This window comes from Heloderma suspectum, chromosome 2, assembly GCF_057233095.1.
Source record: "Heloderma suspectum isolate Gila_16-S chromosome 2, 16-S_ref, whole genome shotgun sequence".
NCBI lineage: Eukaryota > Metazoa > Chordata > Lepidosauria > Squamata > Helodermatidae > Heloderma > Heloderma suspectum.
Genome location: NC_139459.1, coordinates 266328166 through 266346447, shown reverse-complemented (window position 1 = coordinate 266346447; position 18282 = coordinate 266328166). Strand labels below are relative to the sequence as shown.

The window sequence follows — 18282 nt, the reverse complement described above, 5'->3', positions numbered from 1 at the left end:
CCAAGACCACACTCTGAACTTCTTAGCTGAGCAGGGATTTCAACCTATGTTTCCCATGTAGCTATTTGCCTGTATGAATTAAAGCTACCCAAACTTTGAAGCTACCCTCTGTTCACCATCCATAATTTCCCCTGGTCTATGTACCTTAAAAGTTCCTTTGATTGGCTATTTCAAGCTGGGGCTCTAATCTGTGAGTCTAGGCCAGGACAATTGCAGTGGTGCACCAAACTACACAGCAGTGGAGGTGCCTTCCCATGCAAGCTCAGTGGCAGAGCACTTGCTTTGCATGCAGATGGTCCCAGGTTCAATCCCCAGCATCTCCAGATAGAGCTAGAAAGGAATCCTGCCTGAAACCCTGGAGAACCGCTGCTGCCAGTCAGTGTCAGCAATACTGGGCGAGATGGACCCAGGGTCTGACTCAGTATAAGGCAGCTTCCTAAGTTCCTAACTTCAAGTTTGTCAACTGGTTGAAATCAGATTGCCATCACTTTGATACATGGCAAAACCCATGCATCAATGCTTTTCAAACACAATGGCCTGTATTGGATTGTAAGACTGGGTCAGGTGAGGGGCTCTTCATTAAGGCAGCCTTCCCCAATCTGGTACCCTCTAGATGCTTTAGACTACAACTCCCAAGATTCCTGACCGTTGGCCATGCTGGCTGGAGCTGATGGGAGTTGAAGTCCAGAACACCTAGAAAGCACCCAGTTGGGGAAGGCTAATGTAATGTGTGGTATGAATTATGCCTTCTTTCCCACTTCTGCAAGGTATATTTTGGGAAACGAAATACACTTGACCATAAAGCATGAAAAATTACCACAGGTTGGAGAGGCTCTATGGGAACCCTCTATCCTGATGGCTCCTAAAAAGACTTTACCATGTATATTTGTCTTTTGGAAGGTACAACAATACACTGAATCTGAACTGGACAGTGGAAAGTAGTAGTGGAATATATACCTTTTTTGCAGATAATGGTGAAGCCAATGCATCAATTTCTTTCAACATCTTTGTGAAAGGTAAGTGCTTCATCCACTTAGATCCTTTCAGTATTCTTTCAAAGTTCAGAAAGAACACTAAAAAACTCAGCCTCAGCCAACAAGCTAAATAAAGTGAAAGCTCAGGATGATCTTGCTGCTCTTCCTGTAAGCAAATTATGTGTTGCAAAACAGGAATACCAACACTGTAATTCCAAGGCAGTTTTGGTTACAGTGTAAGCCAAATATCTCCAAGGCAGGCCCCAGGAGCAGCTCAGGTGAACAAAGGTAAATTGCAGTATTTTTCACAGCAAACTAAACACTAGCCTTGATTCCTCCTTGAGTCCCCAAACAAGGGATACTATGACAGTTCACAGGGGCCAACATACAATTCTGAACTCCATTGGTGTCAGAAGTAGCCTTTCCTGATGGCAACTGAAACAATCTATAGACAAGGAAAATCCTGACTCTGCTCTTGCCTGAATAAAGTGATTGCCAGCTAAAGCAGGGGTAGGCAGAGGGTAGATCTCCAGATGTTTCAGGCTTCAACTCACAGAAGCCCCTGACAGCATGGCCAATGGTCAGGAATGCTGGGAGTTAAAGTCTAAAACATCTGGAGATTTACTGTCTACCCACCCCTGTTCTACAGAACACCTAGGATCCAAAGGACACAGCTGAAGACATCAACATGTTACCCTCTTTCCCATACTCCAAGTCCCACTATATTTCATGAAATGAAGAGAACGTGTTTACATTGCTGCTGTACTTTATGGCTCCTTTGCATTTGCTATTCAGCCCCACCTAAAGCTATACTGATGGCTAACAGTTCCAACAGCGTTTGGTGTGAAGCCACTGGTTATCCTGCTCCACGTATTGAATGGTATGCATTCTCCGGTGAACACCACATAGGCAGGTGAGTTAACAGCACAATCCTACGAATATCCACTCAAAGGGACGGCCTCCAAGTAGTACTTACGCCCGGTTAAGTAAGTGTGCATAAGACTGCAGCCTTATACTATCACATATACACAGACTCACATAGAAATGGATATAATACACATATATATTCGCGTAGACCATAATTCCTCCAGTCATCAGGAAATGCCCTGAATAACCATTATTCTGAGGCCATGTTTCCACAACAACGGAAGGAGAGTAAAAATCCAAGGGAGTACCGGATTTTTTAAAAGGAATCGGCTTTGCTGCGAGCAAGGTTCCACGAGCAGATTCTCCGCACCAGTAAAAATTGCTTCACAAAACTTACTTCCTGGTGGGGGTGGGGGTTGGAGTGAACATCATCTGACTGGCAGGGGCTGGTTAACCAATAAGAGAGGCCTCCCCCCTCCCCCCTTTCTCCTTTCACCTGAAAGTCCAGCTGCACCTGCATTTCAGGAGCAAGCCTCATTGAGCACAGTGGGAGTTACTTCCAAGTAGTCCCACATATGCTTGTGCTGGGAAAGGTGGGGGTGGGGGGAGAACACAAAGACAGAAACCAGCCCCCACTTTAACCCACAGGACCTCATTGACCACAATGGAAGTTACTTCTGAGGAGACAGTAATGGGTTTGTTGGGGGAAAGAGAGCAGTAAACACAAAGGCAGAAACCAGCCCCCATTGTAACCCGCAGGATATCTATAACAAAGCTGTGAAATATTTATTTCCTAAGGCAATGAATTGGAGCCGAGATCACACTTAGTTGCACTTAAGGGATTGGGCTTTAAAATGTGCCATTTCAATTGAAGGGGAATCTCTGTAAGTTCTGATGTGGGCATTCAAAAGCAAGCCTCATCAACCACAATGGGAGTTACTTCTGAAGAGACAATAATGGGTCTGTTGAGGAAAAGAGACAGAAACCAGCCCCCATTTTAACGCACAGGATCTCTATAAGGAATCTGTGAAGTAGTTACTTCCTAAGGCAATGAATCAGAGCCTCAAAATCACACTTAATTGAACCTAAGGAATTGAGGGCTTTGATATGTGCTGTGTTAATTGAGGGGCTTCTCTGTTATTTCTGTGGGCATTGAGAAGGCAAGCTTCATTCAGCACAATGGGAGGAAACACCCCTTGACTGGGGTCATGGTGAAAGGCACGCCCCTGGGCAGGGCTAGCATACCCGAGCTAAATGCAGGGGTTGGGGCATACAACAACTATACCAGGGAGAACCCAACTTAAGGAAAAGAATCGGACTTTAAGCAGGCTCAGGAAATCCGCTTTTTCCCTGATAAGCTCCAGGGTGGCTGCTGGATGGACAGGACATCATATATCCCTAACAACCTCAACATGCAGCCAGCTCAAAGTAAATCGCTGGTGGAAACACCCCTGTGAGTCAAAATCAGGTTGAGGTCAACTGAAATAACTAAAGGGAGTAGGGAAAGAATGAATTATTCACGAAAATAGCAAACACAGGTAAAAAGTGCTACTACTTTGTTAGCATTTGAAGCTTCCAGTTTCTTATCTTTGGAAATGATCATCAAGCATGTTGCTGCTGTTTGCTATAGGTTGTTCCATTCAATCCATGCCAGGACTGTTGATCATTGAAGGTCTAAATGAGCTAAGAGGATTAGTGCAGGTAGCATCAGAACTAGCAATGGCAGCTGGTATTAGGAGGTACTTCTTCTGTGAAGTGACTGTTTCCCAGTGCTTATTGTCACTTGGAGTGGGGCAAGGAAAGCTGCAGTCCGGACACAGCCCATTTGGTTCACTGATCCCTTGATAGAAGATCTGGCAGTCCAGTGAATCTACCTGAGTGACTCTTGTTGTTGTTGTTCAGTCGTTAAGTCGTGTCCGACTCTTCGTGACCCCATGGACCATAGCACGCCAGGCCTTCCTGTCCTCCGCTCTCTCCCGGAGTGTGCGCAAGCTCGTATTCATTGCATCGGTGATACTATCTAGCCATCTCATCCTCTGCCCTCCCCTTCTCCTTTTGCCTTCAGTCTTTCCCAGCATCAGGGTCTTTTCCAGGGAGTTTTCTCTTCGCATTAGGTGGCCAAAATATTTGAGCTTCAGCTTCAGTATCTGTCCTTCCAATGAGCAGGCAGGGTTGATTTGCTTTAGGATTGACCAATTTGACCTCCTTGCAGTCCAGAGGACTCGTAAGAGTCTTCTCCAGCACCACAGTTCGAACACATCAATTCTTCGGCGCTCAGCCTTCCTTATAGTCCAACTCTCACAGCCATACGTTGGGAAAACCATAGCTTTGATTATGCGGACCTTTGTCGGCAAGGTGATTTCTCTGCTTCTTGCTATGCTGTCTAGGTTTGCCATAGCTTTCCCCCCAAGGAGCAAGCGTCTTTTAATTTCATGGCTACAGTCACCGTCTGCGGTGATCTTGGAGCCCAAGAACATAAAATCTGTCACTGCTTCCATTTCTTCCCCTTCTATATGCCAGGAAGTGATGGGGCCAGATGCCATGATCTTCATTTTTTTAATGTTGAGTTTCAAACCAGCTTTTGCACTCTCTATTTTCACCCTCAACAAGAGGCTCTTTAGATCCTCTTCGAGTGACTCTTACCTATCCATTTAGCAGAGGGATGCACAAAATGTTTGGCCCTAAGGGTCACATGTGATGTGGGTTGGGGGTCAGGGGAGTGCACGCGCACATGCACACACACACACACGTACAAGGACACATCCCAGCTATCTGTATGAGGATCTCTGGGGGAGGAAGTAGAGAGCCTTCTCTCCACTCCTCCCCCAGTGATCCTGATGCAGTTCGCTCTTTCCTCAATGCTAAGAGGAGGGGGGAAAGAGTGCTGTGTATAAAGATCTCTGGGGAGGGAATACAGCATTCAGATGGTGGGGAATTTGTCAGTGGTGATGGGTCAGAGCACCCTTGGGGGGGGGGGCCCATAAAGGCCTTGGGTTGGGCACACCTGTTGTAACAGAATAAAACATTCCACAAATAGAAGAATGAAACAATATTAGTAGAGGAGATTCTGGTGACATATTTATATCTGTAATCACCTTTGGTTGTCTAGAAGATGTAGCCAAGGTGGAATGCTGTGGAAGAATGACACCAGCCCACAGATCGTGCATGAAATCCCTTTTGGAAGAGTGTCATTGAAGAGCACCTTGAACATTGAAGAGATGATGGACAATGTGACATTTTGCTGCCTAGCAGTTAATAGTGCAGGGGATGATTCCAGCTTCAGTACATCAGTTATTCGTGTTGAAGGTGAGATAAATCTTCATTGGCAATGAGTTAGCTTTCCAGGGGCACCTCACTAAATCCTAGATGTGGCTGCATTTATATTAAGGGTACATACAAACAAAACACTGTTTTGTTTTTTCATCTGTTTGAATTGCACTTATTTCATTTTCATTCATTAGTAGTTCATCCATTTCATTTTTTCATTCATTTCATTTTGCATTGATTTTAATGGTAGACCCAAGCAGTCTTCTGCCTGTATCTTTGGGGTTTGGGAGTAGTCAAATGCCTGAAAAATTCTGGACAGAAGACACCAAAGCTGGAGGCACCAGAAGGTAAGCCAGGTCTCCCACTGAAGCCAATGAAAAATGAAATAGGGAAGGTAAACTGAATGAGAAACAAATGGCTTTTCATTTGGATCTCATTGATTTCAATTCCCATTAGTTTTTGTAAATAAAACGAATGAAACAAATGGGGCTCATTTGTCTTTTGTTTTTGTTCCTTTTAAAACAAATGAACACCCCTGATCTCCAGTCCCTGGAGCAGTTTCTCAGTTTTACTAGAATGCATTGCTCTTTTTAAAGACAAAAAAATAGTAATTTTATTTTTATTTATTGAATTTCTTAGTCTTTAAAAAGACCCAAGGCAACTTAAAACAACATTATTAAAACACAGAAAATATAAAATAGCTAGAACAATGTCCAATAAAATACCAAAACATATGAATGAATGAATGAATGAATGAATGAATGAATGCTTAATTCAGCCTTCTCCAACCTCCAGATATTTTGGACAGCAACCCCCTAAAGCCCCAGCCAATGTAGCCAACAGTCAGGGAAGATGGAAGCTGTAATCATGTTTAGGAGAGTTCCAGGTTGGGGAAGGCTGGTTTAATTGAATAAAGTTCATACAGAGGTTCTTGCAGACAGTTTTCTGGAGCATGGGTGGGGGTGGACAATACTAACTGAATCAGTACTGGAATTAGTGTCTTACATAACAAAGAAGGGAGGAAGCCAGGTTCACCCAGCAGGAGGAGGGGGGAGTGCTATCTGTTGTTTTACATATATGGAAATATAATAAATACTATAAACAATATAACATTCATACAAAAGACAAGCATCTACATTATCTAACTTTACTGCAAAGTATCATTCTAAACTGGTAGCTAGTATGTTAATAAACATTTGAGAAAGCAAAACAATTACACAGTTTGTCAAAAATGGGTAAACTTCTCCTCTTGATCAGACAAGGAAAACATTTATATCTGTCAATATCCAAGGGCCCATCAACACCCAGCTTTTACTCCGGGGCGAGTGCAAGTTGAGGTCCATCAGCACAGACAATGCACTTGCCATGGAAGAAGGCTTCCATGGTTTCTGCCCGAAAAATGCGGATTTCCAAGGTGGCGTTTTGATGCGAACTTTTCGGCTGCTGTGGGTTCACTGCAGCGGGGTGCGCTGTCTAACCCTCCCTCGGGGTGACATCGCGGTTTGCAGTGGGCGTGGGGTGGGCGGTGAGTAACTGTGTGATGCCTTTTTCCTCCTCCCCACTCCTCCCTCTTCCTTCTCAGCTGCGCAGCTCTGTTGGTCCAGCATGGCTGCTTTTAATTTGGGCAGCAAAAAACCAAACGAAACTTGGAAGGGCTGTCACTTAAAAAAGAGGGGTGGTGGACTTCCTTCACTGTGCCCCTAATTTCAATGCGTTTTGCCCCTTCTCCCTCAGAAATCTTCTCTTTATCCCTCTTTCTAAACTCTGAGGGTTGACAGAGAGATACATGCCAATCATACCAGCTAAAGTCACCACTATGGTTGCAAATCCGGGGGAGGGGGGGAGGGAGATTTCCCATTGATTTCAAAGCAGACTGGGACTTTGTGTCACTGTCTTGCATATACTTGTCAGATTCCTGCTGTTGCTTGCTTGCTACCCACCACGCGATTGGCTGCTCGCCAATGTCCAATGGCTTTTTGGCGCACTGTTTCTCTGCAAGGAAACCGCAGCAGCAGCAAAACACACGCTCGCAAAGACCCACCAGCCAGCAGAGGAGAAATTTCAACAACCGACAAGCCTCCTGTCATGCCTTTGCATATCTGAAGCTGGAAATACTTTGGGGTGCAGGCGGGCACGGCAGAGTTTCTCGCAGCAAAACTGTGCAGTAACTTGCCCCGTATATCTTACTAGTTGAGCATCTGCAGCGCAGGAGCCGCATGGCTCCAACAATGTGAAGGACAGACCAAGTCGGCGCCAGATGGGCCCCAAGTTGTATCTAGCCTGATAAAGACAATAAAAGGGTGCCAGACATTAGAAAAACAGGCAATCTTTTGTCTACCATCTCTTTAATGGACAAACTCAGTTAGCTTAGTCATCTCTGCAACCTTCCAAGCTTTACACAACCATTCTTTCAACATGGGAATAACATTAATCCTCCACTTTTTGGCAACCAAGAGCCTAGCAGCAATCAGTAGATTCTGAACCATCTCTTTATGTATGTGATCTATCTGTTTATCCATGTAACTAAGAAAGACTATTAGATGGTCACAGGATATAGAAAACTATCTGCTGTTCTAATGTTATGTTTGTATGCACCCTAAGCTAACAAATAGGCTGAAGGACCTGAAAGCATTGCCCTCAGGAATGATGGGTCTACTTTCAAACAATATCTTCTTCTGCCTTCTGTTTTTCTAGGGAGAAATGGGAATCCAAGTGAAACTTCCAAACCAGTTATTATAGCCTGTGCAGGAACAATGATTTTTCTTCTTCTGTGTGTCATCTTCTTACTCTACAAATATAAACAGGTTAGATTCATGTGGATTGTCTGTATGGAAAGAAAAGTAGCCAGAAAAGAGGCCCAGGGGCTGAAGGAAGCTCTAAAACTCTATCACTGTTGCCCTTAAGCTGCAACCATATACGCACTTACTTGGGACTAAGTCCCATTAAACTCAATGGGACTTACTTCTGAGTAGATGTGCATAGAATTGCACTGTTAAATGTCTGGAATAGCTCTCCCTCCAAGTTCCCTATTTTAACTGTCTTTCTAATGCCCTTTGAATCCATCTCTTCCCTTTACAAGCTCCATATTCTCAAGCAATCCCATTTTACTGAGTTTCTTCAATAAATAAGGGCTCGCTTTTAATTGCTAACCCAATACTGACTCCTCCATAACTAATGAGTCTGTAGGCCAGAAAGGTCCATCCATTGGCATTTCCCTCCCTTTACTACAGCAGCCATTCTGCAGGCCATGGGATTGTCCTGAGAAACATTTATGGTGCCTGAGTTTCTTTCCACTGTGAACATTCAGAGAACTAATATTACCTAGATCGTACATATATATATATATATACACACACACACACACACACAGGCTGAAGAAAGGAGCAATTAGGAAATTATCAGGTGCACCACATTCAAAGGGCAGCAGGGGAGTCTGAGATACTGTTGCTGCCACTATCATGGACCTGGAAAAAATGAACAAGTGTTAGTAGACCCAAATTGGTTGGGGTCTAGTAACCAATACAGGCTTTCAAGCCATAGCAGGCACTCATAACCCATAGCAAAAATTTGTCAGTTTGTCTACCTACTCACCTTGTTCAAAGGTTTATGCAGAGCTAGATTTACCAGCAGGGCAGGCAGACTAGGCCTAGTGTGAGGCCTCAGAATTTTAGGGGCTTCAAAACTAAGGAAGGAAAAGAAATAGGAAAAAAAATAGGCCCTGTACAAAAGCTCAACCAAGACAATCACACTTATAACCATAGTACAGTACAAGAGAATCCCTTGCTGATTAGTGGGGTTTTCAACCCACAGTGTCAAGAGTGGTATCAAAATAAGTCAAGCTAAATAAGGAGCCACAATCAAACAAGGCCACAGACCTGGGTTGGTTCCAGGGTCTGTCTTCTGTGAATGAAAGGGCTCTGCTCACAGAAGGTATCTCTGCCTGTTTTTCAGAGATCCCCCCTCCCCATGCACCAAGACTTACCCCCCCACACACACACACACATTCTTGTAGCATTTTCAGGGACCTGGAGGGGCTGCTGTGGGGAGGAGGAGGTGGTGGGGAAGTCCATGTCCACTAGCCCAATTGCTCATGCTGAAATCTGGATCCAGCACCTGTTTTTAACTGCATACAACCAAATCTGGTAACTGTACTTTTAATCAGCTTGTTATGAGTTCGATTTCAGCCTGAGGGTCTCAGTTAATAAATTCATGGGCCTCTACAAAACTAAATCTGGGTTTGGATTGATGATATCGCTCAGAACATCTGTGGAGCAAGCCCAGTCCTAGGCACATTTTCTTGGAAGTAAGACCCATTCAGTTTAGTGGGACTTATTCCTAGGTAAAATACATAGGATGCAATAATAAACTCTACCTCTGTAGAATCATACAAAAATGCTATGAAATAATTGTTTTATTAATAGATTATTAATGGAGGATGATAATGTAAGCCGCCTTGGGTTCCTTGCAAGAGGAAAAAAGGCGGGGTATAAATGCAATAAATAAATAAATAAATAAATAAATAGTCTATTAAAAGATTAATAGATTTTGTTGTTCTGTTTTGTTACAGAAACCAAAGTACCAAGTCCGTTGGAAGATCATTGAGGCCTGTGAAGGAAACAATTACATCTTTATTGACCCGACCCAGCTTCCTTACAATAAAAAATGGGAGTTTCCTAGGAACAACTTGCAATTTGGTGAGGAGCGATGCTAGTATACTGGCCTCTGATCAGTTCAATCTGTGCACCCAAACTGGTCAGCATTCCAAATTACTGACACAATACAATAGTTTTAAACTGTCTTACTTTTGTGTTGGATTGTGCTATTTTTTTTCCTTGCAATACCTGGGATTTTGCAGAATTAGCAAAATTATGCAAAATAAAAACCAAGTCTTGATTCCAAGCTAGCAGTAGAAGATACATACCTCCCAAAAGGTCATGTTGATCTGCAGGGGGGGGGGGGGGATCAAGGTTAGGAGTAATGGAGAAATAACAAGAAACAGTCTAAGGGCACAATCCTAAATCCCACAATTCCCAGCATTCCCCAGCCAGCTGTGCTAGCTGGGGAATGCTGGGAGCTGTAGGACATTTTTCTGTCTAAACATGCATAGGATTGTGCCCTTAGGCACAGAAACTGCTTTCTGTTGTTCACTGCAAACCTCGCCATGGCACACTCTGGATTATTCACCCTTAGGAGATATTGCTCACAAACCTTCAAGTCTATATGTGTGTGCGCACGAATGTGTGCGCGCGTGTGCGTGCATGGGTGCTCACACACACAGAAACCACATGCATACATAAAGAGCTTACTGAATCAATGCCAAAAATCCTTCTCTTAATTATGTCGTGCTTCTAAGCAACATATTTGCTTTCACAGGGAAGATCCTTGGAGCTGGAGCTTTTGGGAAGGTGGTTGAAGCCACAGCTTTTGGGCTGGGGAAGGAAGATTCCAGCCTGAAGGTGGCTGTGAAAATGCTAAAATGTAAGTGCTGAGCAGGTAGGAAAGGGTCCTATGGACAGGAGAGGTTGAAAGATTGATTGTATACCTAAGATGAATGGTCCCTTCAAGATATAGAAAAGAGTTCCCAGAATTTTCAAAGGCGATTCACACCATCAGTTTTCTCCTCTACAGCCCCATGCATGATATAGGTCTTCCTACCCTAGGAGTGGAGTGTTTCATATGACCAGAACACAACTTAACAGTGCGGGAGGTCCCAGGGTCAATGCAATTGCACATAGCATTGCCAGGTGATCAGGTGAAAGCTGCACTTTATACACACCTCAGTTCCCTTCTTTATAATTATGCAGAAGTTGTCAGAAACTCATTTAGGGCTGCAAAGTTTATATCCAGAGGTCCTATAACTTTAAGGCTGGTCTTAAACAATACCCTTTGCCAGCTACAATATTTCTCATTGCAATGATAGGAGAAACTACAGCTGGCCAAAAACAAACCCCTTCTCTGCAACCCTTAAAGGCTTAAAGGTATAGGAGTCCTCTCAAGGTTTAGAGCTGACAAATATTATGCTTCCCCTTCCCTGTTCTAGGGCATACTGATGCTGTAGGCATACTGATTCTAGGTGACTACTCACAAGAGATCTTTTTGTCCATCTACTCCATTTTCCCCTATCTACCCAGGCTTCTCTCTCTCTTTCTCTTACACCTTTCTTTCCTACATCCCCATCCCCATGTTAGATTTTGGATATAACTCTTATTTCTTTGTTTCAGCAACAGCACATACTGATGAGCAAGAAGCCCTCATGTCAGAGCTGAAGATCATGAGCCATTTAGGCCACCATGAGAACATTGTCAACCTGCTGGGAGCATGTACTCATGGAGGTAACAAGATGTTACTGTAGCACAATGCTCCCCATCACTCCCATTCTGTTTCGCTCTTTTCCACGTTTTGTTTTGTTCCTTTCTTTTCCTTTCAGCAACATCTTTACCATAATGGAAGAGACATAGGGCTTCATCACACGGAGCTTTTATCCTGTGATTGAGATTGCTCTTTCACGGAAGTTTACAGGCTCTTTACATGACGCTGTGATCATTCAAGGCATCTCCTGCACTAAATGGCCTTTGTTCCATTTTTAAATAGACTGCAGATTATGAGCTATCAAATTACCCCATTGTGTTCCGCTTCAGTTTCCTCCGTGAAGAGACTTAAAGTGAAAAGATGAGAAGCGAGATCAATGAAAGATAATGGAAGACTCAGATATGGGGAGAAGAGGGTGGGGGAAGCGCATGTAAAGGGAGTCAGTGGTGATCCCGCATTTAAAATGGAAGCAGAAAGCCCCATTTTAAATGTAGGATTTTAGGCTGGTATAGAAATTCCCATAGATTTTCGAGTCAAGATCACAGTTACCATCAGATTAAATATTTCTTCTTTGAAAATGCCAGACTACCAGCTAAATATAAAGGCCCCAAAGCTTAAGATAAACAAACACCAGGAAATTAAATAATAGCATGCCAGATATTTGGAGTAGCCTGACCTGAGTGAGCAAGAGCTAGACTTAGTTAGAGCTGGGCTACTTCAGTGGGATAGAGTAGGGAACTTTGCCTTTGACCAAAAAAAGGCATGCCACGCTCACGTTTTCATCTGCCATCATAGTGCTGCTTCAGTCCATTTTCTGTTCCTCTTTCACCTGTTTCTGGTTCCATACCTATTGAACCATACTCACCACCTGAGAAGTGAACTACACCATCAGTAGAATCATATAATGTATTTTTTGCTGAACTCACTATGCCACTTCAGTCTCCAGTTAGAGCAGGGGTGGGGAGCCTCTTTCAGCTCGACAACCAAATTCAGTTTTGGAGACGCTCTCAGAGGCTACATTCCAAGGGTGGACAGGATGGGACCTAAGTCAAAGGGGACAGGTCAAAAGACAAAGTGGGGGGGGGCAGGGGAATTAAAAAATATGAGCATATTGTAGCTTAAAGCTCTTACCAATGGTGACTGAGCCTTAGGAGGGGCCTTTCAACCTTTTACAATTCAGAAAAAAATTGCACAAAGGCAGGGAAGCCACCAAATGATTGGTGGTAGTGGAAAAGGGGGTGTGGCCAGGAGAAGGGGGTGTGGCTGTCTGGGGAGCCCCAGAGGGCCATATTTGGCCCCAGACCTGAGGTTCCCCACCCCTGAGGTAGAGGGACACTCGTCTGAATTCCCCTGGCTTAAAATAACTTCCAGAGAAAACTAGCACAACAGGGAGAAGGGGTCCATGCTCCCTGTGTTCTAGTAGTGAAGGGAGTCATTTTATAGGGGAGTACATTGAACCTTCCCTGCCAAATCTGTAATTTATCTTCTGTAAACCACCCAGCGAGCTTTGGCTATGGGGCAGTATAGAAATGTAATGAATAATAATTTTAAATGTCCAGAAAGAACTGCACCATGTGATTCTGCTGATTTTTATCTTTCATCTGGGGGCCAAACTTCAGATGTCATGCTACTTAGGCATTTCTTTCCCCTGCTTGTTGTTTTTTTAAACTGGGAGCAGCCTTATTAATCTGCAAGTTTGACTTGAGGAATGGCAGGAGGTAGTGCTGGTTAACCCTTTCTCTTCTGATTTTTTTTTTTGCTTAACACTTCTTCACTCGTGCCACTTTTCACCCACAGAAAGAAAGAAAAAATAGCTTGAGTAGCAAGTGAGTTTGAGCAGTGGGGGAAAGCTGAAGGAGAAAAGGTTAAGCAGTCATCTCCCCCCCCCCCCCCCCGCATATCCTCCACTCAGTCTTGCATACTATTTGGGCAGCTTTTGGTTAAAAAAAAAAAAAAAGAGAGAGAGAGGAAAATAATGTGGAATTGGTATGTAACATCTAGCTTGGTCCTTCAAACTGTAAGAGTACATCAAATAGCCTTGCCTGATAGATAACACTAGCGATTATCTTGCAGAAACTGTGTGCGCTTTCTGGTAATGTTTATTTTCTGCTTTCTAGGCCCTATACTTGTCATTACTGAGTATTGTCCTTATGGGGACTTGCTGAATTTCCTGCGAAAGAAAGCTGAGTGTCTCATAATCCAGGATGCAATCTTGGAGTCTTCTCTTGATAGCATGGCAGCTGATTATAAAAATATCTACCTTGGGAAGAAATACGCCCGAAGGTAATATCTGAAGCAAGTCATCACTCATTACCAATCCACCACTTGTTAAGGATCACATTAATAATTCACAGGCAAAATCAAATAGTTTTTTTTAATGGACAACATGAAAGCATTTGATTGGGTGGGGTGGCCCTAAGTATTTGAGATTAATAGACTTAAATTGGGTGAACAGTTTAGTAGATGGATTCAATGTACAATGGTATGTCTAAAGCGAAGATCATTAACGTAAGTTCCAGCGCAATCAACATGGGCTGAATAAAAGCATGGTTTTGTACCTTCCTCAGTGCTCCTGCTTTATCCATGCAAACCGAACTCTTGTAATTTTTCAAAATTTGCTATTCAGCAGGCTGGACTTGGGCTAGAGGCAGATAGTGGACTCTCAATAACTATTCCTCCTCTATTCTCTTATTCAGTGACAGTGGATTTGGAAGTCAATGTGTGGACAACTATCTGGAAATGAGACCGGTGACAGCATCAACTTCTATTCCAGCAAAAGGTAAATAATCAAGGATCACTTCCAGTAGCAATGGGAGTCTGTTTGCCAATGATTGCCACTATTTTCACATGATGGCAGCTTGTTTCATTCATATACACATGCACACGCACACACTAGATAAATATACATATTCCTTAAAAGGAACTCAGTGGAACATTTGTGATGTAAGTTAGGCTGATAGATTGTGACTGGCCCAAAGTCACTCAGAAAGCTTTGTGGCTGAAAGGACTTTGAATCCAGATCTCCCTGATCTAAATCCAAAATGCTAGCCAATAAAGTATTCTGGCTGTAATGTCATGTACAAAATTATGGACACTGTGGAAAAATGAGACAGGAAGACATTTTTCTCCTTCTCTCATGGTACTAGAACCCAGGGTCATCCTCTTAGTTGTAGGGAATAACCTGCATATGTAGGCCAATCATGGTTGAACAACGAGAACTGGACCACTGAATCTCCTTCTTTTAAAAGGTTTCCAGTTCAGTCCTATACATGTCTACTCAACAATAAGCTCCGTTGATTTCAGTGGGAACTTTTCTCATGTACATGCATATAGGATTGCAGTCTTCATTGTATACTGGTAGTTTCAAATTCAAAAGATTATCTCTCTTCTTTCTCAGGATGTGTCCTTGTTACCCATGATTCCATTTTAATGTCCCTACTACTAGACTTCATTCATCTCCCTGTGTTGGGGCTATAGTTCAGCTTGAGCATATACTTTATCCTGCTGGAGAGGTGCCCTGTGTTGATCACCATGAGCTTTCCCCCATTCCAGGGAGGAGTTCAGTGTCTGGAGAAGAAACAGAGGACAGCCATCTTCTTGATGTGCATGACCTGCTTCTGTTCTCCAATCAGGTGGCTCAGGGAATGAACTTCCTTGCTTCAAAAAATGTGAGTACTCCCCCCAACCAATAAACAACACTGTTCCATTTAGAATATGATTCCAGGATCAACTAGCAAGAAAATAGATAGTAATGCTATGATAGAGTTCAGCCCCATGTGCAAAAACTAAGATGTAATTTTTCATTACCGTATAGGAAACAGTTATTTGCATCCTGAACAAAAAGCATTGGCCCAGGTCTAACTCCACACACATGCAGCAATTGCGGGCTGTGGGTGGACAGTCCCTGTTGGATAATTGCAGTAGCATTGGAACAGCTATTCATAGAGGAGAGGAAGCAAGGGAACAAAATCCAGCTCACTGACCTGACAAGCATTATTGTGACAATCTCACTTCTGACTGGGGCTGTTTAGGCATAGCCTGGCTGATGGGTTAGGTTGGTGAACTGGGGCACTTGTCGTGCATGTCAGAGAGATGGAGTGGAAAACTTTCCATGTGGGTAGCTGGTCATTATCTAGTAACTAGTAATATGGTTGCGCCTATGCTGTTGGTTCTCCCTGGCACTATACAGTTGTGAGACAGACTCAAAGTTAGGCTTAAGTATTTGAAGAACTGGGTTCAAGTTACCCTTTCTGGAATGGACTTTGTATGCAGTCTTGGAAAGGTTAGTATCATTTAGCCCCAGTTTCCCATTTGTGAATAGAAATTGTTGTGACAGCAAACACAATCAAGATGGTAAAGACTTTACCTTCACAATATAAAGGTAAATACAGTAGACTGTAGTATTTCAGTTAGAACAGGTGCACAGGCTTCACAAGGCTTCAAAAGAAACAGAAAACCAGTGATATTCTGTTTCATAAGACCCCTATTTTTTTTCTTTTGAACATGCCCCTTCAAACTTACAAGTTTTACTGTCACATATCAGATTTCTGGTTCTTTCTTACAAAATGAATATATCCAGCTGTCTCTCTTGGCCTTTATGTTCCATAATAACATTTAATATTATTAAATATTAATAATATTTTAATATTGTAAAATATTGAAGCAAAAGATGAAGTAAGTATGGGTCTGCACAGCCATATGAGAGGAGGTCTCACAGAAACAGGAGAACATCCCAAAGACTAAAGCCACTCCTCATTAAGTTAGTAAACTTGTGCCTGGGCTGTACCATTTCAGACTGCAGCTGAGGTCTCATATGACTGAATGCCACACTGTAGAAAAAACGCATGTATTTTTTGCATGGAGGAACATTCATGTGAAGCCTACACATGCAGTCTGAAGGTACAGGTTTTTAGACCAGGAACCTATTCTCCGAAAAATCAGAGGCAGGCAGACAGGCATTTATTTGGATTATTCCAGTGACTTAAGACACAAATATGTATGACTTTCGACATAAATTAATCTGTATGTGCATAAAGAGCTCAGGCGGGACTGAAAGGGGGGAATTTTAAATACATAAATCACAGGTTTGCCTCTGGAATTCAGTGGCAACCCACTCCATAGAGTTTAGTGCTAAAACAGCAGTTTAGCTTGTTTGTTTTTGTTTATTTTATTTTTCCCATTTCAGAGTGCAGCAAAGAGCAGCGGAGGCTGCCCGGGGGCAGCAGGGGGCCAGCTGCAGCCCCCTGAGCTGTGTTCTGCCCACCCCTTATAAAGCTGTAGAGATGTTGTAAAATAAGACAAACATTGTTTTTCAGCATGTGCCTTCCCCTCTTCCCTAACCAACACAAGTGGTACCATTTGCACATCTCTTCCTATCTGACTTGTACACATTTGTTTAGTGGTTAAGCTCTAGAAGGGGGGCCCAAAGCTATAGATCAGACACTTGAGGGTGTTATTCATGCCTCCAACCCCTTCCAGTAATAAGGAACTGAAAGTGACAGTTGGGGTTTCTGACCCTCCATGTTATAAATATAATTGACAAGAACAATCTCACACTGGCTCTTCATCGTAAATTAAAATGCACTGCAATCAGTGGTGGAACCTGAGGTCAGGGACACAAACTTCTACAGAAGAATAGTTCTCTTCTTTTTAAATCTGTACAGTTAAAAGGATTGTATGAGTGTTATGCAACTGAGTGGGACACTCTGCCTATGACATTCTATAATTTGAAAAGATTTGACAAGCATAAAAGAATTAATCCTGTGAGATAGTGGAGGATTTAGCCTCAACATTACAGAAAAGGGAAACACAGACTATAGTTATTCATCTTATTTTGACATTTTAATCCCACCTTTCAGGGCAGAAAAGCCCTCTCAACGTAGCTCCCCAAAAGAACATAAAAACGGTTTAAAAAGATGTAACACATAAAATAATGAAAAACAGCAGCATAAAACACAAATCCAGACCAGCAATCCATAGAAAACAGACTTAACATGCAAATATCCAATTGCCTGGTGGCCCCACATGGAAGACTGTTTTAACCAAAGCTAATTCAGTCACAACTGCTTCTGGGTCTAGTGGCTTGATGAAAAGAGTAGAGTTTTGTCATATGCGCTATCCTGTGTGGATGTGTCAGCACAGCAAACGGCTGGTCTTCTACATGTGATGTCCAAAATGCACCATCTTCTCATCTATATCACTGATGTAAGTCTGTGGGATGAGTGGTGGCTGGAATCTACCCTTACTATACAGTCTGATTAATCCAGGCTGGCTGTCCAGATACATACCATGCTGAAGATCACCTGAGCAAACAAGTACACATACAAACTGGGCTGAGTCTGGCACCTCCACTATCTCACAGGATTAATTCTTTAATGCTTGTCAAATCTTTTCAACCTACAGCAAGAGTGTTGGACTGGGAGCTGGGAGATCCGGGTTCTAGTCCCCACTTGGCTATGGAAGCTCACTGGGTGACTTTGGGCCAGTCACACACTCTCAGCCCAACCTACCTCACAGGGTTGTTGTTGTGAGGATAAAATGGAGAGGAGGAGGATAACGTAAGCCGCCTTGAGTTCCTTGCAAGAGGAAAAAAGGCGGGATATAAATGCAATAATAAATAAAATAAATATTTCACATCTCAATGGCCATATGTCGAAAGAAAAGCCAGGAAGAACAAAACAAAAAGCTGATGTGCCATTTATTCTGCTATCTGTTCAATCCAGTGCATCCACCGAGATTTGGCAGCAAGAAATGTGCTAGTGGCTGATGGACGAGTGGCCAAGATCTGTGACTTCGGCCTGGCTAGAGACATTATGAATGATACGAACTATGTCGTCAAAGGCAATGTAAGTAACTGAGATGACAA

The 18282-nt window shown here is 43.0% G+C and overlaps 1 protein-coding gene across 1 annotated transcript in view; it reads left to right on the top strand.

Annotated features, from left to right (window-relative positions):
• Positions 1-18282, top strand: part of CSF1R (colony stimulating factor 1 receptor) — a 54974-nt gene that overhangs the window by 28978 nt on the left and 7714 nt on the right. Inside the window, exons 7-17 of the mRNA XM_084839149.1 lie at positions 901-1016; positions 1770-1887; positions 4951-5147; positions 7803-7912; positions 9676-9802; positions 10482-10586; positions 11330-11440; positions 13535-13700; positions 14114-14196; positions 14970-15085; positions 18140-18262. Coding sequence (XP_084695275.1) covers positions 901-1016; positions 1770-1887; positions 4951-5147; positions 7803-7912; positions 9676-9802; positions 10482-10586; positions 11330-11440; positions 13535-13700; positions 14114-14196; positions 14970-15085; positions 18140-18262 — 1372 coding nt within the window. The remainder of the gene's footprint in view (positions 1-900; positions 1017-1769; positions 1888-4950; positions 5148-7802; positions 7913-9675; positions 9803-10481; positions 10587-11329; positions 11441-13534; positions 13701-14113; positions 14197-14969; positions 15086-18139; positions 18263-18282) is intronic.